The sequence below is a fragment of the Agrilus planipennis genome, unplaced genomic scaffold, assembly GCF_000699045.2.
Source record: "Agrilus planipennis isolate EAB-ADULT unplaced genomic scaffold, Apla_2.0 scaffold385, whole genome shotgun sequence".
Classification (NCBI taxonomy): Eukaryota; Metazoa; Arthropoda; class Insecta; order Coleoptera; family Buprestidae; genus Agrilus; species Agrilus planipennis.
Genome location: NW_020439037.1, coordinates 28,901 through 55,456, shown reverse-complemented (window position 1 = coordinate 55,456; position 26,556 = coordinate 28,901). Strand labels below are relative to the sequence as shown.

General features: G+C 35.3%; 3 protein-coding genes and 1 pseudogene across 7 annotated transcripts in view; 1 reads left to right on the top strand and 3 right to left on the bottom strand.

Moving 5' to 3' along the window:
* LOC108743020 (midasin) overlaps positions 1-26,556 on the top strand; it is a 64,591-nt gene that overhangs the window by 19,479 nt on the left and 18,556 nt on the right. The window lies entirely within an intron of this gene.
* LOC108743025 lies at positions 286-9,658 on the bottom strand. Its single transcript, XM_025976697.1, has 6 exons — positions 9,450-9,658; positions 4,711-5,045; positions 3,729-3,994; positions 2,221-2,403; positions 1,906-2,127; positions 286-1,337 (listed from the first exon to the last, which is right to left on the bottom strand). The coding sequence occupies exons 1-6, from the start codon at positions 9,638-9,640 to the stop codon at positions 1,227-1,229; spliced, it is 1,308 nt and encodes a 435-aa protein (XP_025832482.1). The 5' UTR covers positions 9,641-9,658; the 3' UTR covers positions 286-1,226.
* LOC112905068 lies at positions 13,231-26,494 on the bottom strand. Of its 2 annotated transcripts, none has more exons than XM_025976694.1 (3): positions 26,070-26,494; positions 18,167-18,371; positions 13,231-13,761 (listed from the first exon to the last, which is right to left on the bottom strand). In XM_025976694.1, the coding sequence occupies exons 2-3, from the start codon at positions 18,355-18,357 to the stop codon at positions 13,317-13,319; spliced, it is 636 nt and encodes a 211-aa protein (XP_025832479.1). In that variant the 5' UTR covers positions 18,358-18,371; positions 26,070-26,494; the 3' UTR covers positions 13,231-13,316. The 2 variants fall into 2 exon arrangements, with proteins under 2 accessions (XP_025832479.1, XP_025832478.1); XM_025976693.1 differs by lacking the exon at positions 26,070-26,494 and adding an exon at positions 23,764-24,924.
* On the bottom strand, positions 22,547-23,679 carry LOC108743033 (annotated as a pseudogene).

Here is a 26,556-nt window from a genome sequence, read left to right as displayed (position 1 = left end):
AATATATGTATTCGTTACAATGTTTCAGTACATTTCATGCAATGAACTTAAACAAATTTTCACCGTTACATAGTATTTATTTCATTTTTCTTTAAATAACAACCTTTAAAATCTTATTAGAGGACGCTTGTTATTTTTATATTGTTGTTAGGCACATTTTTTTAAATAGTAAGATGTATTATACATACATGGTGATATAACCCTTTTATAGTCTTCAAAAAATAAAACTATAAATAGACATTTTAATTCGTTAATGTTTGATATTGCTATAACATTTATCGTTATTATTCATTTATAGGTATTTATTTTTATGATTTTCTGGGTGATATCATTTTTTTAACAGAAATAGTTACAATTATTAGCTCCAACGAGAAAGAAACAAAGCATAAATGATTTATTTATTCAGTATTTTCGTAAAAAGAAAAATAAGCGTAACAATATAAAAATAATATTTGCATTAGGCTGACGTTTATGTTAAGGAATATCATAAAATTAGTCTATCATGTTTTCTTCTACCTTGAAATTATGGTACAGACGTCGGACATTTCTCAAGTAATATACATATATTGTATTACAATTAATTCGTGCACTCATATAATACGTTGACGAATATAAAATTTTCAAGTTTATTATTTTCTACAAAACATTATCGTACACAGTAGTGTACGCATATACATATTATCATATTGTGAATTAATTTTGAGTTTCTTCGATATTTAAAAAAGATAGATAAATAATACGTGTTTGGTTTATAAGAGAAAGACTTTTATGTACAATGCCTATTAAAATATCGTTCGGTAGGAAACGTTTAAAATAAGTTTATATACTATGCATGTTTGTAGCTATGATTATCGATGATGTACTTAAGATCGACTCGAATGTATTAGTACTAATTTTCGTTTTAAAAATCATTAGTTTAGGAAACATTAGATTTCAGTTAGGCCATTGGTTCTTCGAAAGTAAAAATTAAGCTTTTCATTTTGAATTCATTGTAGGTAGGTGTGTGTGGTATATCACTGTATGCTTTTGTATCACATTGACATGGTACCTATACTCTAGTATTATTGTATTTTAGAGATTTAAATATAAATACATACATGAGACATATCATGTTATTCAGGAAGTAGGTGTCGCATAAAGTACACGCTACGGCTTTTCTGTTTTTCTTGTCCTTTTTTCGCTCTTCCAATGCAAATCTTAACGTGTATTCTTATATTCCGTGGTTCTTAAATTTCTTCGTTTTCGGGCGATGATCCCAGTGCAGGGCTCGAGAAATGGGGAATTTGTATGCCTCCGTTAACAGATTCGGGAATCCAAGGGTTCAGATCGGTGTCTCCCTTAAAATTTAGCCGTTTGATGCAATTATCGTTATTAATATAGGTATAATTCGACAATGAGAGTGCTAAAAGAGAGGTGCTGTCCTTTTATTAAGTAAAAGAGTATCCTGTGGTAGCGTTATAAAGCTGAAGCAGTTAAAAGGAAGGCTAAAGTGTTTGCATTTTAGTCATTTTAATGTATCACATAACATGCTTACAACACAAATTTAACATTAATTGTTAATATTATAGGTGGATGTTGCATATACATATACATATTATACGAGAATCCAATAATTTAATTGGACCATTCGTTTGCCAAACAGTAGGCAAAAATTAAAGTTTAAACGGTATTTTTCAAATAGCTATAAAAATATTGCCCCGTGATAAAATCAAATAGGTTATTGTTTGATTTTTTGTGTTTAAAAATATCCTTAATATGGCTAAGGCAAAGTATAAACTAATAAGGTTGATTGGTAGATAATATAGTTTCTTTTATTAATTTACTGATCATCGTATTTATAAGTTAATTATGCGGAAAATATATAGAACATGCTGTTTACACCACTTACATATAATATTTAATTACCATAGAGCTTTCTGGCTGTGCTGGCGTCGGCAGGGACGATTTCAGTAATGATATGTCGGCTGCTCTGGGTGGGTCAGGGGGTGGGGGAACACTCATGGGTGCCAGCCACATGGGCAACCACCCGCAGCAAAGGTCTATAGTAGCTTGACGTAAACCTTTATGCAATACCAGGAATAGGGTCGGATTTACAATTGCGTGAACGTATGATATGTGAAGAGCTATCTACAATTTGCGAAAATTACCAATTAAAATGGGCGTATAACATTCACCTAATTATTGAAAGTTTTCCATGAAAAACTCAGTATTTTCTCTTACTTCGTATCCTAATGGATTTCCGATAACTGGATGATGTACTAAAGTAATAAAAAATAGTGGCCCCCAAAATAGAACGTAAGCGGCAGTAATTATCAGGAACATTTTCACCCTTTGTACACCTTCCTGTTCCATTTTTCGCAAGTAATTTCGCATCCTTCGCTGTTCTTGTAAAGCAGAAGAAGTCTAAAATATTTCATTATACGTTATATTTACACATGTTCAGGTCAATTTAAGCTTACCTACACATATAAAGAATGTGTATTTTCTGAATAAGAAGTCTTATAAATATTACAGTGCTGTTACAATTGTTTATTTTATCATTTCATTATAATTTAATTAATTTATAATTTAAAGTATAGCTGTGCTTTCTTAAAAATGCTGTGTATGTATCCAAATGGTACTCGCATGTCTTTTGGGTTGCCTAATGTGACTTTAAAAATGCGCCCCTAATAATATGTATAAAAGAAATTATGAGTGCATTCAGTCAAGGGCAAAGTAGTATTACGTAGTTAGTATCAGCAATTTTTTGTGCTGAAGTGTACGATGTGTTGCGTACCTATTTAAAAACAATTCCTTTCAATTTAATTTTTCCAACAATTTTTAACACAAACAAAGTGATTAAACAAATCATTCACAAAAGTGAATTTCGACCACTCGAAGCAATGGTGTTAACAGTTTCGAGCTCACAGTGACTGCTTGTTTTATTAAAAATAACTATTTAATGCACAGACACTCAACGTTTTATTCTCTTGTTGTATTGTGTACACTCGGAAGGGAAGAGATAAAATGTGTAAATATAATGGCGAGTGTTAATTATTATTGGGCTTGTTTTGTTTGTTGGATTTTATTTATTTCTCACTTGAGGATGATTACCTACTTACTTCTAAAATAATGTATTAATTTTTAGAAAGGTTTATGTGGCAAGGTGCAACATGCTTCGTTTTTGAGTAATGAAGCGTCCCACATTAAGTTAATAACGGTCCTGCCAGTTAGCATTTGGCCTTTTGCAAATATTTGACGGACCATTTGTACACTTCTCGACGCTTATTGTTACTCGTATAACAACGGCGCCGCGACGCTTACGCTTACTGTGTTCTAAAGTTTTGAGCCGCTGGCGATAATAATAAACCAAGTTTTTAATTAAAATTTTACTCCTCCGGTTGGTAATGGAAGACGCGCGAATTGTTAGAAAAACTATGCGTTAAGAATTTTCACGAGGTTTTGACTAATATATTTTATTTCTGCCTAAAGTTTATTCGTTTAAACTTCTTTTCCGTATCGTTCGTTATTTAATGAACAGGGATGTAATGTGTGTAGATGTGGTTTTTCATTCCTCAACTCTCCATCTCTAGAGAAATCGACCTCGTTATCTTGCTTGTCCTTACCTTAGGGACAAATACCTACCTTGCAATGTGGATTTGAATAAATCGAAAATATTCTGATGTTGTCAATGATTAAAAGGTCCTTCGAAGTTAGGAGACTGGTAAGATGTATAAAAAAAATTGTACCTGTTCACCGGTGGAGTTGGCAACTCTTGTGCCATTGTTGTCTGTAATATTGACTAAGGACGTGATCAGCCCTGCAACCCTTACTGCCTCTACATTAGCTTTGGTCAGGTCGCGGTGCAGTTTGCGTAAATGAAAGAGGGTGAGCAGCACACAAATCAGGTTAACCGCAATCCACAAGACGTTCAGGACGTAGTGGCGCAGGGGTCCGTGGATTAAAGGACACGAAGGAGCATTGTGGCCTAATTCTGCCTGGGCAGCCAGTGCACCTGCAAAGGTAAATAAATAACTGCAAACAGCAATTCACACAACAATCAGCGGTTTAAATAAATGGAAATTAATTCCTCAAATATTAATTAAATCTACTTATATTTGGGCAATTAGGTTTTCAGTGTTTAACTGGGTTGGTTTTTCTCTGACAGTTGATCGTATTTTTTATCGATTATTATATTAGTACAAGAGAATGGATTTCTGAGATATTGTGTCTGCTCTTTTGTTGTGCGAAATTAAGCCACTGTATTTTCCCATGGAGTCTAAGACGATAGGGTGATGAATGTTTGCCTTATAATATACGTATACCGTATACAGAATAAAAGAGTCGTGGGAGTGATTGCTTTTATTCAGTTGGAAGAGAAGAGGATCGAACGAGTGTATATTTGATATAAGACGCACCGTCGCACTGAGAGGATGTAGTAGGGCGACTCGAGATGGTGATGTAACGACGTTGACAATAGCCTTCTCGATTGCTTGCTGGGGAAAGTGATTCGATAATGGTTATTGTGTTCCAGCTATTAGGGATGACTTGTCTTTTTCACAAGGGACCGAGGTAAAGGTTGAACTCCTTCTCAGTCCCTCGAGACAAGTATTTATTTTATTCAGCCGTGAGGATGTGTCGATATTGTTAGACATATTGGCAGGAGTTTGTACATACTGGGTGTGCAAGTACATATAATGCCTGTTATATTAGGATTGGAAATTGACATACCAGATAAGAAGGTGGGTCCTAAATTGATAGTGATGGAGGCGAACCAGATCATGAAGGTTCCAAAAAGAACACATTGCGGAGAGTCCATGAGCAAGGGTGCAGCGGTGTCGGCTGACGAAGACTCGTCTTCGTCGTCCGGAAAAATTGGCGAGTCATTTAAAACAGTAGTAAGCATATTGACGGTGGCAACCGTGACGAGTAAAAGGAAGGCTGTTTCGACCAACGAGCATTTTTGTACCGGTTGACATTTGAATATCGATACACCGAGCGGCATCAAGAGAGCAGCTCTGGCACAATCGACGGCTGCCTGATGGAACAGAAGACCGTGGGTCCATCTGAAAGATCCAAAAGGAGTTTTGGAAATTACACAGATACATAAATTTTTAGGTCCTTCTCTTCCATGGGCCACTCTGGGTAAGTGTCCAGAACCCTGCTGCGAAGATCGCCAACTAATAATCGATATTAACGATAAATATATATTTAGTTTGCGAAAATCAAACGATATTTATTTACTGACTATAATACCTAGATGTTTATTTCTGCATTAGGAGCCCCACTTTCCTAAAATGTTCAGGACATCCTATAATTTAAGGATTGCGCTATATACTTTGACAATTGTCGGATTCGATTCTGCTTTCTTCAAGTATTTATGCTTTGTAGTTGGAAGTTAGATTTCTGTGGCGGCACGGAAATAAAAAGGGATTATAGTGTTTGCAGGGTAAATAAGTTTCATATAAAAAATGACTGGCTGGTTTTTATCTAGAAATAGTCCGCTTTGATACTCGATTTTTATTTTTATTGCCAATAAATACGTAATGTAATGAAACCGGGTTTAATAATAAATTGTCGGGTCACATTTTAATATCCTTAAAGATCCGATCCATTTTATTTTCCTCCTTTTGCAAAATTGCAAATTTTATTACATGTTTCAGATGTGATGAATATTTTTTGTTATTTTATACGATCAGACGTTGACATTTCAACGGAAATTGAAACCTTGTTATTTTTATTCTTATATATACCTAAAGAAACGAGATTAAAAAGCAAAAGAAATGTGAAGATTTAACTGTTAAAAGACGAAATATCTATTACTTGATACTCATTTGTTGACTGGCAAAACAGGGTAAATATATGAAAAATTTATTTTTATTACATTTATAGTTAACTAATTGTAGCTAGATACATAGGTATATCATTAATTATATGCTTCGGTCGATACAATTATGGTGTGGTTGTTATTAAATTTCAAGAATATTTATTGACAAAATGTTTCATCGAAAGTGCATTGGTGTAAAATAACAAAAATGAAGTTTATTATACTTATTTGGCAGTAATTACTGGTGCAAACGATATCAAAAAAAATATTTGACTTGGATGTAAATAAATCACAATAGTAGGTATTAAGAAAACTTTCAGTATCTCGATTACTTATGTATTTTCAGTTAATAATCGCTACATGTTTTATGTGTGTGTGCTAAAACAATCACCTCTGCATGAAGCGAAAATTGCAAGTTTTCCCATCGAGAGCTAAATGCGGTGTTAATATTGTGTATGCAGGTAAAATGAAATGGATGTGTAGGTAGCGTAATTATAAAGTCTAATTTCCGTGGATACAGTTCGGTTCCGTAGAGCGAGAGTACGGTTTATCCGCTCTCTTTTCCTTTAGCGATATTGAAAACGCTTGGAAATGCTAATAGGTACTTACGATTAGGAAAACTGAAAGGAACAAGTGAGCTATCTTCGGCACTCTTCCGGAAAACAATTTCACACTAAACTGCAGTCATCTCCTGTTAAAGACGAAAGATGTTCTGTTAAATCGGTACAGATACGGAACATTTTGACTCTCTAAACAAATTAAGGTTGCTTTTGTTAGCTAATCAATGGTACGTTTCTTTCTAGTGTAAAAAGTCTATAACAATAGAATTTTCTTGTTCCTTTCGTAATACCATAAATATGAGATAATGTACATAACTCTTGCGTAAACTTACATGTATTATCAGCGCCTGAATTATTCGGAGTTGTTACCTCTATACGTTCTGTACGCAAAACTGTACGGCTACTAAACAAACTGAAATTATAAATGACGAGAACAATAAGGGCCTGTTTCATTTTTAATTTGATTCGTGTTTATGTAAAGCATACACTACACACACGTGATTGTAAATTATAGAAAAGTCTAACAACGGACTACCTCCCCCGTCCCCAGCGCCCCAACGAATATATAAATAAAATAGGTAACGGTACAGAAACCGTTAGAAAAACTTTAGCTGCAAAGTTTAGGGGAATATCTGTACATACCAATGTATGTATGTTTCGCAGGGTACCTTGTTAAAATATAGTTCTGTAATGTTGTTTTGACCCACCCCAGTCACTGAAAATGCATCAGCAAGGAACAGCGAAACGTTTGGAAAAGTAAATGCGAGTGGTTAATATAGAGCAGATAACAGTTCGTTTAATTTATATTGGATAACGTGAATATTGACTGTCGACTGCATTTTGGCAGGCCTTGTCAAAGCTAAGTAAAAAATATTTTGTCGTAGATAAATAGGCGTTAAGAATTTTATTAAAACAAATTATCGTTAACGTGAATTATTCAAAACGCGATTGCGGAGTTGTAAAGGAAGAACGCGTCCTTGCGAAGAAATAACGGGATATACGTATGTAAAGAGACGGTTACTTGGCCTCCTGGCAGGTGTCCTGACGGGAGGCGAAAACAAAATCATTAGTGTCGTCTTTAACGACATATTTTTCACTTCGTACCGAAAGCATCTGGCTATAATTAACGCACTCAGCACTTAGCATTTGTTCCGTTTTCTTCTTTCACTTTGGACTTGTACCTTCTTTATTAGAAAACGAAAAAGATGATTCATTTCATCAAAATAAAATTTGGAATACATACTTGGTTCGATTTTAAATGAGGGCAGTCCGCATATCGGAATCCGAAAAGTTGCATTTTTTTTTTTAAATCAGAGCAACTCCCGGAGATATATGTACCTATGCACAATCCAGAATTCTTACCTGGATATGCGTAAAATGTGATCCATTTTCTTTCATATAAATCCGCAGATACCTTTTGAACGATTTTGTGAGAAAATTACATGCGAGCAATTCTTCTGTGTTCGGTTGGGAATGATGAAGGTGTAAGTACGTATAGGTAGGTGGCTTTACCGTTAGAAAAGGTTTTCGCAAAATTGACGGTCGACGCGAAAGTTCAATTAATCTTTATCAAGTTTAGAGCGAAATTCGATTCGAAGTGTCTTTTGTGCGATGATAGCAAGGCACTCGAAAGTGACATGACGCGTTATAAAACTTGTATGTGACAGCGTAATTAAACCGAAAATGAGTTCTTTTCTAATAGCTGGCATTTTGTTTGATAATACATACCTTCTCTGATTACTTACGTTCGACGCTATGATGAAGGGCTGAGAGAGACTCAAAAATAATATTATTTGTAAATGACCAAAGTTGATAATGTACGCGGTTTACGTAGGCTCCTGATATTGGTGAGCAATACGTCTTTTCAAAAAGTTCTCTAAAATGAAGGATTAACCGTCCGGAAAACTTCCCGACTCATAATTGCGTTTTATTTGTTTCTTCGAGTTAACATCGACGAATCGAAACTGAACAGTAGATAAGGGTGGTGATCGATATCTCCGATACATTTATACGTATATTGGAAAGTTTGTCGGAGCTTTCCAAAACTCTAAGCTAATACACAACTTACGCTTCATAAGCATACCTAAACCTCCACTAGCCCGAACCGGAATCAGTTTAGCTTGTAATTAGCTAAACTATGTGCACTAGAAAACTTTCACGCTAAAAACTCATCCGCGATTCGCATTTTTAATCAGTAACTTGAGTAATAGGACGTACAATTAAAATTGAGTTTTTCGTAACAATCGAAGGAATTGATAAATAAATTAGGAAATTAAATAAATAAGTAGGAATACTAAAGTTGATATATTTTGCGATAGTTCAACGAAAACGAGGAAGGAGGTGGTATTTTGATATTTTTAACGTTTTTATTTTGAGGTGCATTAAATAAAGATTAGGTAGGTAGGCATTTGCTTGCAATCAATCATTGCGCAAATCTTTTCATAAATTCTCTCTATTTGTCGCTGTTGGCAGACGAAAAATTTATAATACTTGCAGGTACGTATTTATCTACTTGGGTATAAAGTGAAATTTTAAATAAAAGTCTGACACGAATGCCGAGCAGCATTTTACTTCATAAATCTGAATGAATGTGTAACGTTCGCCGTTCCCGTTCCTTTCTTTTCTACCCCGATCGAATCAGCACCGCCACGTCGAAGTTGCGTATTTTAATAGTGAAATGGGATAATGCACTCATGCTAGAAATTAATTTAGTTTGGTTCGTATTGTAATTTATTTTGTGTATTTTACTCGTGTTTCCTCTTTTATTCTATAGCAGGAGGGTTTGTCCCTAAATTACTGTATCGTAATGCCGCCTTTTCTTTCTCGCGAGAATTAGGAAGGAAATAGGGCCAATAAAGATTGTCATATAAGTTCCTCTAGTATTTGCGACCAGAAGTGCCTCAGTTTTTAGTATTTTTCATCCCAGCCATTTTTCGACCCGAAACGAGATATTCAGCTTGTCATCCTCTGATTTATTTGTATTCTCCATCAAAATTGAAATAAGATACAGGGCCGTATTAGTCGAATCGAAACGATTATCCACCGTTTCAAATATATATTTCAAAAATGTACGTTAAACTTGCCTTCTCAGTTGCCGGTTTCCTAGAATGACACCCATGAGAGCAATGTTTGCGGCCATCCCCATTGCGGCCAGGGCGAATATAAGCAATGCTTCTGTCGTGCCTCCGGGATGACATTGGAATACTTTGGTAGCGTTGGCACTGGCGTTGCTCGCGCTGCTACCGAAACGCAGGTTAGCACCTACCCCTATCATTGCGACAGCCGATCCTGAAAACAAATATTTATAGTATGTAATATTTAATAGAAAAATTGATTTTGGGGCGAAAAAGTTTTTTCTAACAACTTGTTAGTTAAGTACTCAATCTTACAATCTCCCCATACTGCCTCGTGTGGACCCCATGTGGTCGCATCGAATGAGGAAAAAAAATTAGGTATCATTCTATATATTAGAAAGTTATAGATAAGTATGTAAATGTATGGTTGTGCATATTCTGTTGGAACTGTGGCATTCCATCAATTTCTGTGCGTACATTTGATAAATTTTCTTTAAGAAAGTTATATTATAATTGATATGTAAATTCCTAAAAGTCAAATTGAAAATGAAATTGACGCAACTGGAGCAGGTAAAGGTGTGCGTAGCTCTGGAATTTTTGTTAACATAATAGTTTCTTAAAGGGTTACATTTTAAATTTTATATTTTATCCCATTCACCTAATAAGCAGATAGTGCCGTACAGAATTGGGGTAAAAATATATACCTACCGTTTACAGATACAGATATATTACGTAAAGTCCATAAATCACGGACCAAAACCACACCTGCGAGTTACAAATAGGTTTTGTTTTTTCGCTTTTAGAATCGTTTTTGTTGTTGCGTTCTCTAGGGATATCATTTATCGTCCTTTTTTTTTCTTTTTGTAGTCGTTCCATTTAGGGTTTGTTCAAAAAATACGTTCGCAAGCAGGAGAAATGAAGGATAATTCTGAGGGAATTCCAAAAAATGTGATATATACGCGGTTCATCAATTTTTCATTAATTTTTTTTTCTTATTCTTAACTTGTTAGATAACCATTATATCTCTTCGTTTTTTTGGTATAGTGGCGTGATTTTTGTTGGGGGGTAATAGAAAATATGACCCGGCGAGCCGATGCGGGCGCCAATCGGTGTCCTATCGCGTCGGTGTAAAATATCGATCGTAAGCTGTAGATCGTGCTTCTTCCAAGCTTTCATTGGTTTTACATTCGATTTGGATGAAAGTCCTTTTCCACCGTAATCTTCCTTTAACCGATTATAAAATTGTTTCTACTTTCATCGGTGTTTTAACAATAGTCAAAGACATTTAATCGTAAATGTTCATTATTGTTGATCATGCACAATTTGCTATTTGGAGTTCCTATAATGACCGTCTACAAAACCGATTGTTTCGAAAACGTATGCACACCTATGCACACTTACAAAATACAGTTACATGTACTCGTATGCAGACATAGATCTGATGGGATTAGACTAAATTGCAAAAGCACGAGCGTGTAATTGCTCGCAACCCCGTTTGAACGTGCGTGATGTGTTAAGTACGATCCATTATAAATAATATTTTAATACCTACCTACATACCTTTCCTATGAAAACTAAATATGTTTTAATTAATTGAAATAGAAGATGCAAAATATGAAACGATCTCTGTATAGATATGCGTATTTCAAATAAGTGCACTAACTAAAAGTAAAATTATTGTTAAAAAAAAACAATACACCCGACTAAAATACAATACTTATAGGTCAGCCTCATGGGGTACGTGATACAGTAACATCATTGGAATCCTAGCTGCACCCGTCCCAAATTCTAGTCGGGTAGAAATAAAAAAAAAATGGAAAATGAAAATTGATAATGCGCATTTTGTATTTTTTTCGTATATTAAAAATAGTAAGTAGTCCAATAATCTTGGGCATTTTGAGGCTCATAATATCGATAGGTGTAGGTTGTACAGGTGCCTACAGGATGTATGTGAATTTGAAAGGATATTATCGACCAATAAAGGACCAAAGGTGGCGGAGTAGAGGCCGTTTAAAGGGCCTTTCCTCTTTTTAAAAATAGAATTGGCAACAGCGTTATCTTGAATGGTCTACGCTTTTCCAACAGATAAAATCTCTCTTAAGCAGTTCGATGTTATCGTTGACCTAATTCGGTTAATTCTGTGTGTTATTTTTGCCAACAACTAGTTTGGGTTTAGTTTAACCATTATTATGATTACCTCAGCTGATTACCGACAATCATTACCTACTTACCTACCTTTATTGGTCGAGTTGTACTAACACGATTGAATTCAAAATAGAATAAAATTATAAACTGTGACTTCAGTTTCATTAGCTTGGGAAGAGATATTTGACTTGTTATATTGTTAGGTAGTTCTTTAAAAGGTAATTATAGAGTATTACAATTAGATTAGTTGAATCCGTCCAAATTTGGTCGGATGGGTACCGCTAATGATTGTGTATAGCACTTTGTTAAGTATAATTCTTAGCGATCCTTCCTAACATCGTAGGTATCGAATGTAGGCGTAAGTCACTTTTTAATAGGTCACTTAATTCCAAAACGTCGTATCATCAGAGGAGATTGTTACACCGATTTCCATAGCAGACACTAGTGGATGTATCTTTTTTATCTAACTTACGTTAGCTATCTCACGTAGAGTCGATATTTTAACATTGAACGGAAGTTTTCGTTTAAAAAGGTCAAGTGGCATTTGGTTCTCGATTCTCCCATGCCACGCTACGTAATCGACTACAACATAAAAAGCATTAATAAGACTGGAACTCGAGAGTTCGTGAAGAAATTTCGCATTAGATGTCTTAAGCAGCTTCAGCTGCTGTATCAGCTGTGCTGGTGGCTGTGCGCTCTTGTAATTCGCGTACTCTCATGCACCAAACTTTAGGACCTTTACGAATAAATGCGAGGCGATACGTCGATGGGGCGGTTATATTTTATATATTTGTATTGTACAGAGACGTAAACTGCAACAGCAAATATTGAGACGAAAAATTTGGGAGTTGTAAGAAGCTTTATTTTTTTTTGTAAACGCACCTACCCGCAAATATCTGTGATTAAATTAGATATTCTGCATATTTGTACCTCGATCTAATCTAGCTCTACCTTTACCCCTCCTAACTCATGTTTCAGTTTTCAATATGTCTCTAACTAGTCCTTCATGTTTGAAAAGGTGTCCTACCAACCTATCTCGCCTACTTCTTCTTGACTGCCACGACACCCTCTGTTCTCCTATTTTTTATTGTTAACTTTCTTTAAAGTGGGAGGCGTTAGTTTGCTTTTTAAATTCTTTATTCGCCCGTTTTCCGTTGTTTTCTCCGTGCAATCGTGAACATTTGTATGTGCAAACATACATAAAGTATAAGCACGCGTATCTATACATACACATATACGTCCTAAAGCTTTGCTTTCTCGTTTGTGACAACACAGGACATGTAAGCTTTTACTTGAGACAGACAGAGGAAAATGTTGTTGAATTTGCGAAAATTTTGAGGTTGACATGTTTCGAAAGTGTTTTGTTTAATATTTTAACAGACATCCGCACTTTACGACAAATAATATAACAGATTTGGTATTTTTAGAATTAATCTTTACAATAAATAGAGTTATGTAATTGTTGAAAAAGCCGAGAGGAATAATTCGAATTTTTAGAGCAATGTAAAACGAAAAATTTCAATCGAACGTTTGGAACGTAAACCTTGTTCAATGATGGTACCCAATTATAAGCTGTAAAGTCGTGCTTTATTGCTTTAAAGAATAATTGTTAANAGTGATTCGATAATGGTTATTGTGTTCCAGCTATTAGGGATGACTTGTCTTTTTCACAAGGGACCGAGGTAAAGGTTGAACTCCTTCTCAGTCCCTCGAGACAAGTATTTATTTTATTCAGCCGTGAGGATGTGTCGATATTGTTAGACATATTGGCAGGAGTTTGTACATACTGGGTGTGCAAGTACATATAATGCCTGTTATATTAGGATTGGAAATTGACATACCAGATAAGAAGGTGGGTCCTAAATTGATAGTGATGGAGGCGAACCAGATCATGAAGGTTCCAAAAAGAACACATTGCGGAGAGTCCATGAGCAAGGGTGCAGCGGTGTCGGCTGACGAAGACTCGTCTTCGTCGTCCGGAAAAATTGGCGAGTCATTTAAAACAGTAGTAAGCATATTGACGGTGGCAACCGTGACGAGTAAAAGGAAGGCTGTTTCGACCAACGAGCATTTTTGTACCGGTTGACATTTGAATATCGATACACCGAGCGGCATCAAGAGAGCAGCTCTGGCACAATCGACGGCTGCCTGATGGAACAGAAGACCATGGGTCCATCTGAAAGAACCAAAAGGAGTTTTGGAAATTACACAGATACATAAATTTTTAGGTCCTTCTCTTCCATGGGCCACTCTGGGTAAGTGTCCAGAACCCTGCTGCGAAGATCGCCAACTAATAATCGATATTAACGATAAATATATATTTAGTTTGCGAAAATCAAACGATATTTATTTACTGACTATAATACCTAGATGTTTACTTCTGCATTAGGAGCCCCACTTTCCTAAAATGTTCAGGACATCCTATAATTTAAGGATTGCGCTATATACTTTGACAATTGTCGGATTCGATTCTGCTTTCTTCAAGTATTTATGCTTTGTAGTTGGAAGTTAGATTTCTGTGGCGGCACGGAAATAAAAAGGGATTATAGTGTTTGCAGGGTAAATAAGTTTCATATAAAAAATGACTGGCTGGTTTTTATCTAGAAATAGTCCGCTTTGATACTCGATTTTTATTTTTATTGCCAATAAATACGTAATGTAATGAAACCGGGTTTAATAATAAATTGTCGGGTCACATTTTAATATCCTTAAAGATCCGATCCATTTTATTTTCCTCCTTTTGCAAAATTGCAAATTTTATTACATGTTTCAGATGTGATGAATATTTTTTGTTATTTTATACGATCAGACGTTGACATTTCAACGGAAATTGAAACCTTATTATTTTTATTCTTATATATACCTAAAGAAACGAGATTAAAAAGCAAAAGAAATGTGAAGATTTAAAAACTGTTAAATGACGAAATATCTGTTACTTGATACTCATTTGTTGACTGCCAAACAGGGTAAATATATTAGAAATTTATTTTTATTACATTTATAGTTAACTAATTGTAGCTAGATACATAGGTATATCATTAATTATATGCTTCGGTCGATACAATTATGGTGTGGTTGTTATTAAATTTCAAGAATATTTATTGACAAAATGTTTCATCGAAAGTGCATTGGTGTAAAATAACAAAAATGAAGTTTATTATACTTATTTGGCAGTAATTACTGGTGCAAACGATATCAAAAAAAATATTTGACTTGGATGTAAATAAATCACAATAGTAGGTATTAAGAAAACTTTCAGTATCTCGATTACTTATGTATTTTCAGTTAATAATCGCTACATGTTTTATGTGTGTGTGCTAAAACAATCACCTCTGCATGAAGCGAAAATTGCAAGTTTTCCCATCGAGAGCTAAATGCGGTGTTAATATTGTGTATGCAGGTAAAATGAAATGGATGTGTAGGTAGCGTAATTATAAAGTCTAATTTCCGTGGATACAGTTCGGTTCCGTAGAGCGAGAGTACGGTTTATCCGCTCTCTTTTCCTTTAGCGATATTGAAAACGCTTGGAAATGCTAATAGGTACTTACGATTAGGAAAACTGAAAGGAACAAGTGAGCTATCTTCGGCACTCTTCCGGAAAACAATTTCACACTAAACTGCAGTCATCTCCTGTTAAAGACGAAAGATGTTCTGTTAAATCGGTACAGATACGGAACATTTTGACTCTCTAAACAAATTAAGGTTGCTTTTGTTAGCTAATCAATGGTACGTTTCTTTCTAGTGTAAAAAGTCTATAACAATAGAATTTTCTTGTTCCTTTCGTAATACCATAAATATGAGATAATGTACATAACTCTTGCGTAAACTTACATGTATTATCAGCGCCTGAATTATTCGGAGTTGTTACCCCTATACGTTCTGTACGCAAAACTGTACGGCTACTAAACAAACTGAAATTATAAATGACGAGAACAATAAGGGCCTGTTTCATTTTTAATTTGATTCGTGTTTATGTAAAGCATACACTACACACACGTGATTGTAAATTATAGAAAAGTCTAACAACGGACTACCTCCCCCGTCCCCAGCGCCCCAACGAATATATAAATAAAATAGGTAACGGTACAGAAACCGTTAGAAAAACTTTAGCTGCAAAGTTTAGGGGAATATCTGTACATACCAATGTATGTATGTTTCGCAGGGTACCTTGTTAAAATATAGTTCTGTAATGTTGTTTTGACCCACCCCAGTCACTGAAAATGCATCAGCAAGGAACAGCGAAACGTTTGGAAAAGTAAATGCGAGTGGTTAATATAGAGCAGATAACAGTTCGTTTAATTTATATTGGATAACGTGAATATTGACTGTCGACTGCATTTTGGCAGGCCTTGTCAAAGCTAAGTAAAAAATATTTTGTCGTAGATAAATAGGCGTTAAGAATTTTATTAAAACAAATTATCGTTAACGTGAATTATTCAAAACGCGATTGCGGAGTTGTAAAGGAAGAACGCGTCCTTGCGAAGAAATAACGGGATATACGTATGTAAAGAGACGGTTACTTGGCCTCCTGGCAGGTGTCCTGACGGGAGGCGAAAACAAAATCATTAGTGTCGTCTTTAACGACATATTTTTCACTTCGTACCGAAAGCATCTGGCTATAATTAACGCACTCAGCACTTAGCATTTGTTCCGTTTTCTTCTTTCACTTTGGACTTGTACCTTCTTTATTAGAAAACGAAAAAGATGATTCATTTCATCAAAATAAAATTTGGAATACATACTTGGTTCGATTTTAAATGAGGGCAGTCCGCATATCGGAATCCGAAAAGTTGCATTTTTTTTTTAAATCAGAGCAAATCCCGGAGATATATGTACCTATGCACAATCCAGAATTCTTACCTGGATATGCGTAAAATGTGATCCATTTTCTTTCATATAAATCCGCAGATACCTTTTGAACGATTTTGTGAGAAAATTACATGCGAGCAATTCTTCTGTGTTCGGTTGGGAATGATGAAGGTGTAAGTACGTATAGGTAGGTGGCTTTACCGTTAGAAAAGGTTTTCGCAAAATTGACGGTCGACGCGAAAGTTCAATTAATCTTTATCAAGTTTAGAGCGAAATTCGATTCGAAGTGTCTTTTGTGCGATGATAGCAAGGCACTCGAAAGTGACATGACGCGTTATAAAACTTGTATGTGACAGCGTAATTAAACCGAAAATGAGTTCTTTTCTAATAGCTGGCATTTTGTTTGATAATACATACCTTCTCTGATTACTTACGTTCGACGCTATGATGAAGGGCTGAGAGAGACTCAAAAATAATATTATTTGTAAATGACCAAAGTTGATAATGTACGCGGTTTACGTAGGCTCCTGATATTGGTGAGCAATACGTCTTTTCAAAAAGTTCTCTAAAATGAAGGATTAACCATCCGGAAAACTTCCCGACTCATAATTGCGTTTTATTTGTTTCTTCGAGTTAACATCGACGAATCGAAACTGAACAGTAGATAAGGGTGGTGATCGATATCTCCGATACATTTATACGTATATTGGAAAGTTTGTCGGAGCTTTCCAAAACTCTAAGCTAATACACAACTTACGCTTCATAAGCATACCTAAACCTCCACTAGCCCGAACCGGAATCAGTTTAGCTTGTAATTAGCTAAACTATGTGCACTAGAAAACTTTCACGCTAAAAACTCATCCGCGATTCGCATTTTTAATCAGTAACTTGAGTAATAGGACGTACAATTAAAATTGAGTTTTTCGTAACAATCGAAGGAATTGATAAATAAATTAGGAAATTAAATAAATAAGTAGGAATACTAAAGTTGATATATTTTGCGATAGTTCAACGAAAACGAGGAAGGAGGTGGTATTTTGATATTTTTAACGTTTTTATTTTGAGGTGCATTAAATAAAGATTAGGTAGGTAGGCATTTGCTTGCAATCAATCATTGCGCAAATCTTTTCATAAATTCTCTCTATTTGTCGCTGTTGGCAGACGAAAAATTTATAATACTTGCAGGTACGTATTTATCTACTTGGGTATAAAGTGAAATTTTAAATAAAAGTCTGACACGAATGCCGAGCAGCATTTTACTTCATAAATCTGAATGAATGTGTAACGTTCGCCGTTCCCGTTCCTTTCTTTTCTACCCCGATCGAATCAGCACCGCCACGTCGAAGTTGCGTATTTTAATAGTGAAATGGGATAATGCACTCATGCTAGAAATTAATTTAGTTTGGTTCGTATTGTAATTTATTTTGTGTATTTTACTCGTGTTTCCTCTTTTATTCTATAGCAGGAGGGTTTGTCCCTAAATTACTGTATCGTAATGCCGCCTTTTCTTTCTCGCGAGAATTAGGAAGGAAATAGGGCCAATGAAGATTGTCATATAAGTTCCTATAGTATTTGCGACCAGAAGTGCCTCAGTTTTTAGTATTTTTCATCCCAGCCATTTTTCGACCCGAAACGAGATATTCAGCTTGTCATCCTCTGATTTATTTGTATTCTCCATCAAAATTGAAATAAGATACAGGGCCGTATTAGTCGAATCGAAACGATTATCCACCGTTTCAAATATATATTTCAAAAATGTACGTTAAACTTGCCTTCTCAGTTGCCGGTTTCCTAGAATGACACCCATGAGAGCAATGTTTGCGGCCATCCCCATTGCGGCCAGGGCGAATATAAGCAATGCTTCTGTCGTGCCTCCGGGATGACATTGGAATACTTTGGTAGCGTTGGCACTGGCGTTGCTCGCGCTGCTACCGAAACGCAGGTTAGCACCTACCCCTATCATTGCGACAGCCGATCCTGAAAACAAATATTTATAGTATGTAATATTTAATAGAAAAATTGATTTTGGGGCGAAAAAGTTTTTTCTAACAACTTGTTAGTTAAGTACTCAATCTTACAATCTCCCCATACTGCCTCGTGTGGACCCCATGTGGTCGCATCGAATGAGGAAAAAAAATTAGGTATCATTCTATATATTAGAAAGTTATAGATAAGTATGTAAATGTATGGTTGTGCATATTCTGTTGGAACTGTGGCATTCCATCAATTTCTGTGCGTACATTTGATAAATTTTCTTTAAGAAAGTTATATTATAATTGATATGTAAATTCCTAAAAGTCAAATTGAAAATGAAATTGACGCAACTGGAGCAGGTAAAGGTGTGCGTAGCTCTGGAATTTTTGTTAACATAATAGTTTCTTAAAGGGTTACATTTTAAATTTTATATTTTATCCCATTCACCTAATAAGCAGATAGTGCCGTACAGAATTGGGGTAAAAATATATACCTACCGTTTACAGATACAGATATATTACGTAAAGTCCATAAATCACGGACCAAAACCACACCTGCGAGTTACAAATAGGTTTTGTTTTTTCGCTTTTAGAATCGTTTTTGTTGTTGCGTTCTCTAGGGATATCATTTATCGTCCTTTTTTTTCTTTTTGTAGTCGTTCCATTTAGGGTTTGTTCAAAAAATACGTTCGCAAGCAGGAGAAATGAAGGATAATTCTGAGGGAATTCCAAAAAATGTGATATATACGCGGTTCATCAATTTTTCATTAATTTTTTTTTCTTATTCTTAACTTGTTAGATAACCATTATATCTCTTCGTTTTTTTGGTATAGTGGCGTGATTTTTGTTGGGGGGTAATAGAAAATATGACCCGGCGAGCCGATGCGGGCGCCAATCGGTGTCCTATCGCGTCGGTGTAAAATATCGATCGTAAGCTGTAGATCGTGCTTCTTCCAAGCTTTCATTGGTTTTACATTCGATTTGGATGAAAGTCCTTTTCCACCGTAATCTTCCTTTAACCGATTATAAAATTGTTTCTACTTTCATCGGTGTTTTAACAATAGTCAAAGACATTTAATCGTAAATGTTCATTATTGTTGATCATGCACAATTTGCTATTTGGAGTTCCTATATTGACCGTCTACAAAACCGATTGTTTCGAAAACGTATGCACACCTATGCACACTTACAAAATACAGTTACATGTACTCGTATGCAGACATAGATCTGATGGGATTAGACTAAATTGCAAAAGCACGAGCGTGTAATTGCTCGCAACCCCGTTTGAACGTGCGTGATGTGTTAAGTACGATCCATTATAAATAATATTTTAATACCTACCTACATACCTTTCCTATGAAAACTAAATATGTTTTAATTAATTGAAATAGAAGATGCAAAATATGAAACGATCTCTGTATAGATATGCGTATTTCAAATAAGTGCACTAACTAAAAGTAAAATTATTGTTAAAAAAAAACAATACACCCGACTAAAATACAATACTTATAGGTCAGCCTCATGGGGTTCGTGATACAGTAACATCATTGGAATCCTAGCTGCACCCGTCCCAAATTCTAGTCGGGTAGAAATAAAAAAAAAATGGAAAATGAAAATTGATAATGCGCATTTTGTATTTTTTTCGTATATTAAAAATAGTAAGTAGTCCAATAATCTTGGGCATTTTGAGGCTCATAATATCGATAGGTGTAGGTTGTACAGGTGCCTACAGGATGTATGTGAATTTGAAAGGATATTATCGACCAATAAAGGACCAAAGGTGGCGGAGTAGAGGCCGTTTAAAGGGCCTTTCCTCTTTTTAAAAATAGAATTGGCAACAGCGTTATCTTGAATGGTCTACGCTTTTCCAACAGATAAAATCTCTCTTAAGCAGTTCGATGTTATCGTTGACCTAATTCGGTTAATTCTGTGTGTTATTTTTGCCAACAACTAGTTTGGGTTTAGTTTAACCATTATTATGATTACCTCAGCTGATTACCGACAATTGTTACCTACTTACCTACCTCTATTGGTCGAGTTGCACTAACACGATTGAATTCAAAATAGAATAAAATTATAAACTGTGACTTCAGTTTCATTAGCTTGGGAAGAGATATTTGACTTGTTATATTGTTAGGTAGTTCTTTAAAAGGTAATTATAGAGTATTACAATTAGATTAGTTGAATCCGTCCAAATTTGGTCGGATGGGTACCGCTAATGATTGTGTATAGCACTTTGTTAAGTATAATTCTTAGCGATCCTTCCTAACATCGTAGGTATCGAATGTAGGCGTAAGTCACTTTTTAATAGGTCACTTAATTCCAAAACGTCGTATCATCAGAGGAGATTGTTACACCGATTTCCATAGCAGACACTAGTGGATGTATCTTTTTTATCTAAGTTACGTTAGCTATCTCACGTAGAGTCGATATTTTAACATTGAACGGAAGTTTTCGTTTAAAAAGGTCAAGTGGCATTTGGTTCTCGATTCTCCCATGCCACGCTACGTAATCGACTACAACATAAAAAGCATTAATAAGACTGGAACTCGAGAGTTCGTGAAGAAATTTCGCATTAGATGTCTTAAGCAGCTTCAGCTGCGGTATCAGCTGTGCTGGTGGCTGTGCGCTCTTGTAATTCGCGTACTCTCATGCACCAAACTTTAGGACCTTTACGAATAAATGCGAGGCGATACGTCGATGGGGCGGTTATATTTTATATATTTGTATTGTACAGAGACGTAAACTGCAACAGCAAATATTGAGACGAAAAATTTGGGAGTTGTAAGAAGCTTTATTTTTTTTTGTAAACGCACCTACCCGCAAATATCTGTGATTAAATTAGATATTCTGCATATTTGTACCTCGATCTAATCTAGCTCTACCTTTACCCCTCCTAACTCATGTTTCAGTTTTCAATATGTCTCTAACTAGTCCTTCATGTTTGAAAAGGTGTCCTACCAACCTATCTCGCCTACTTCTTCTTGACTGCCACGACACCCTCTGTTCTCCTATTTTTTATTGTTAACTTTCTTTAAAGTGGGAGGCGTTAGTTTGCTTTTTAAATTCTTTATTCGCCCGTTTTCCGTTGTTTTCTCCGTGCAATCGTGAACATTTGTATGTGCAAACATACATAAAGTATAAGCACGCGTATCTATACATACACATATACGTCCTAAAGCTTTGCTTTCTCGTTTGTGACAACACAGGACATGTAAGCTTTTACTTGAGACAGACAGAGGAAAATGTTGTTGAATTTGCGAAAATTTTGAGGTTGACATGTTTCGAAAGTGTTTTGTTTAATATTTTAACAGACATCCGCACTTTACGACAAATAATATAACAGATTTGGTATTTTTAGAATTAATCTTTACAATAAATAGAGTTATGTAATTGTTGAAAAAGCCGAGAGGAATAATTCGAATTTTTAGAGCAATGTAAAACGAAAAATTTCAATCGAACGTTTGGAACGTAAACCTTGTTCAATGATGGTACCCAATTATAAGCTGTAAAGTCGTGCTTTATTGCTTTAAAGAATAATTGTTAACTTTATGTAGGTCATTTTCAAAAGACCATTAAAACAGCGGGCAGACAATAATTTAGTTGGGCGCTTGCCACTTTCTTTATAAGCTAATTAATTAATATTTTTATCTTTTTATTGGATGCGGCAGGTTTAAGTGTATAATTCCACCAACACACCGATATTGTTTGCGTGACGTATTTTTTTTACTGCCTCGTTGAATGCAAAAGTTATTTCGGCGAAATTGTGGGGCCTGTTTAATTAGGTAGAGAAAATTTCGGTCGTTTTTGCCGTTTGCTTCGGATGAGCCGGCAACTTTTCTTCTTTGAATTTAAACGGACTACGAATTAGGAGAAAAATAAACCCAGTTGTTATACGAATTTACCCTTCGTCGATGGTAATAATCGGAATTAAAACTTAAATTAATTGTTGCAATATTGATTAGCTGCTGGGCAAATGAAATGTAGAATGCTGTTAATTGTCAATTGTAATTCGTCATTGATGTTGTAAACGATATATAGACAATTATTCATTGGTGGCCGACATTTCGAAACAGACAGACGTGTTAATTTTCCAATGTTTTTATATAGGTATTGTTTTTAAATAGGTAGGGATTATTTTAGAAACTACTATTCCTGAGTTTCTGTTTAAAATAAAACTATAACGGTTTCTGGTATTTAATACTTTTTAGTTTTAATTATATTAACGTTCATTCTTTCCGAAGATGTATGTAGTTGATCATTTTTGGTCGTCGGTATATGCCAAGTATAGGCAATTAAATAAAATACTTGTGCGATAAATAATTATAGACGTGTTCGTAGACGATAAACATGACGGCTCCTCCTGGTCCGAGCCTTAAGATTTTGGGAGTTAGACCGACGTAAAGGGCCGAAATGCCTTCCTCTTTTAAGATAGTAACCATCGAACCGATGGTGGAGTTATATTTGACATGTCCTGGGACAGGTTGCGGTCCTTGTATTCTAGATTTAGCCACGTCGAAAGGTATGTTGGCGCAACAAGCTACAGTTCCAGCAATGAAGCCTACAATTAGCTTTTTTATTATGTTCGATTCACCGGACGTTTTATCAATTTGCAACTTTTGTATTCCAGAATAATAGCTGCCAAAATAAATGGTACTGTACACGGCGTTCCTGTACATCGTGGCAATTAATCCTTTGTAGAGTCCTTTTTTTCCGAAACCGTCCTCTTTGATAATTTTTTTCGTCGTTATCCACGCACTATTCGCCTTTTTACCAGTTTCTCGACATGCTTGACAGTTGACTTTGATTACTTCGAATGGGTTAGAAAAAAGCGCTTCCACAAGGCCCGATCCCATTCCTGCCATAAAATAGGTCCTGCTCGTAGGTCCTCTCCTACTGTCTACCGTAAAAATATCTTTGAATTGTTCGAACGATACAAATTTGACGGCACGCTTGGGTGTTTCTGCCACCAAAGGCGAAAGCATGCCCCTGTAAAGATAACGAAATCCTTCGTGTTTGTATGTTTTAACGAAACAATCCACCACACCGTTAAAATGCTTGTCCTGTTTGCACTGTATTTGTAGCCTCGTTTTAACCAGATCGAGCGGGTACATGAGCAGGACTTCGAGAAATCCTGCAGAAGCTCCGGCGGCCGTTTGTAAATAGACATTGTGTAAACGGTTGTTAATATTGATCATTGATGAGAAGCAATTACAGCCATTGTGCCGAAAAATAACAGATCAGATATCATATTTTTGGTATTTTACAATAGGAGGTTGACGTTTCTTGACTGTCACATCAATTAGAAAGATTATATGTGATAGGCAATTATTAGGTACATGCTAAAGTCAGTTGTGCTATTTTTTTTATTGTAATTGTAAGACTTGAAAACTTACCAGCGGCCATTTTTATCTTGTGCAGAGGTGTTTTGAAAATTTCTAAAACTTAAGACACTCCTCGTGTTCCATAAAATTTGCTTTCAAATCCAGTATCGTCTTTGGCACACATTTCTATTTTCATGTATGTATTTTTTGAACACGCATAGGTACACGTTTTCTATTAATAATTGACTTTTAAGAAATGTCCCTTCTGTAACCACTCTAAAATCCGAGTAGGTACATTCTAGTTAATATAAATTTGATAAAAGTCATTTTCAACACAGCTGCCGTCTTTTTAGTTAGGTACTGAAAAAATCAATCCAACTTTGAAAATTGTTACGTGAAGTTTTGATTGATTTGCTTTATTGTATGCAAGCGCCTAGGGGTTTCAGTCGGTAACTCGGTAAGGGTCAAAAGCTTTTGAATTAATAGTAGAAGAGGAAACTCTCCGAAACAATCGTGCAGAATATCGTCCTTTATTTTTTTTTTACGAAAAACAAAAAAAATGAATGTTTCTGATATTTAATCACTATTAATTGTTGAAAAAAATTTACTTGTATTAAACATTAAACTGGTTATTGCTTGAAAGATTTAATATATCACTTAATCTTATTGTGCTCAGTCATGTGTGTGTGTGTGTGTGTGTATCTTACACAACGCATTGATTCTGTAAGACTTAAGAAACTAATAATATATGATAAGTCCTGAAAACTGTTTTTCACATAAAAATAAGTTATCCTCCTTGAGTAACACTATATGCATCCCCTATATGTATAGGAACGAACCATTTTATTGCTATTATAGTTTTATTATAGTTAGTTTCGATTTGCTTTTAAAATTATATATTAGTAGAATTAGAAGGATAACATTTTCTTATCACTTTGCCTTTTAAAGTAAGTGTTGTTTATGTAGGTAATCACAGGTAACTTCAATTTAATTGTACACTTTAGGTATAGGCAGATATTTATTTAGGTAATTTATATGCATGTGATTTTCGTGTTTTTGTTTGCCGATTTACGCGAACATTTACAAGTTTCCTGTTCCGGGCGCCGAGATATTGTGTGTTTCGGAGGGAGAGTTCGCGCAGAGACTGCAGGGATGCTGTAGTTTGCAGCCCTACCAGACGGATTCGCTCTCAGGGGGCGCATTTTAGAAGGTGTGGTCACATGTTTGTGTGCCTTTCTGTTGTTGAAAATCGCGACTTATTGTTAGCGGTATTCTTGTAGGCGACTTTCTCAAAAAGTTAAGGAAATTCAAATAGATACCTACTTAGTATGCCCATGTACCCTCATAGATTAGGTTTCCATTTCCGAAATTCTCAATTTTTAACTTATTATCTTGTATTGACATTATTCTTGTGTTATTTCAAATTTTCAACGTTATTCCACGTTGCGCTTGTATTTTGCGATTCCGTTTGTCTGTAATTAGAACAACTTTTTTTGTCCATTTTCTTAATTACTTATTGGAGTTACTGATTCTAAAAGTCTTCGCCGTGCTAATTTGGCTATTCTTTCCCGATTTCGCTTTCGCTATCGTCATGGGACTCAGTATAAACACATGGCATTGTGACTGATATAATTTCTTCTGTGTTTCTATTGAAACTCATGGGTGATGGCAGGTTATTATGAATCAGTTGCATGGATGTTTGTATATTCAAGTCAACTACATTTGTTATACCTGATAGTAATTACATTTACGAACCCTACAACGAGGAAGTTGTATGAGATAAAAAGTAAGAGGAGTTTTTCATTGTAACGGAATAAAAAGTGGAAATGGCGTAAAGAAACCTGAACGGCACGAAAGGAGCACAAAACGATTAGTTTTCGCGAATCGCAGGATCGTTTGGAGCGATTTAAAAAATTACCGGAAGATCATTATTCTGCCGCGCTGTTACGACACGTCCCTTTTTAGTAAACTTCTCCGATGACAAAGAACGGCAAAATTAAGGTTACGAGGTTATACCTACTATCTGATACAAAGTCAAACTAGAAGGGGGAAACATGTAATGAGAAAATACCCCTAGGGCCTGATTTCTTGCTTGCTTTTGCTATTCCGCTTATCTATCTTTTCCAGCAAACGTCCGTCCCCATTTTTATTCCCTAAAACTATTATCTGTTAACAAAAACAAATACGAAAAAATTAATTAATATATAAAAATAAATTGTTTAGGTCTCTTATCGTTAGTATCTTTTAAGCAATTCGTTGTCGGACGTTTTCATTGCACTGAAAAAATGACGCCTCTGCCTCTAATTTTATTTAAATTATTTCTTTTTACAATAAAACCTAACTCAAAACTAACTTTATATGCTGCATAACATACGTACCTTTCAGCTTGTTTGAGGGTGTTGTTGAATATTCGATTTACACGCAATGACTCAAAAATGTTACCATGGTAGCTACATGTGCCGGCCAGAGGCGTTAATTCTGTTGGAAACTTGCATCGACTTCACTTAATTGCTTCTTGTCCAAGGCACTTCCTCCTCGTCCTTTGAACTTTATATGCCAAATGAAACGGCATTCAGCTTTTCGAGCTTCACTATCGTCCTGAATTACAACATCTTATTCAACTTTTGTTATTCTTTGTCGATAGAAAACTTTCTACAATTGATTCGTAAACGATAGGGAGTGGTGTACAGGCAGACTTATCAGTTGACCTTTGCCTATTTGTGGATAAATATATACCTACCTATACATATTATAACTGACTTTCTCCAAAAGGATTATTTATCGTTTAATGCGAGATGTGATCAGAAATCAATGAGATCATTCACTTTGAAATCTTACATTTATACGTACGTAATATATCCAACT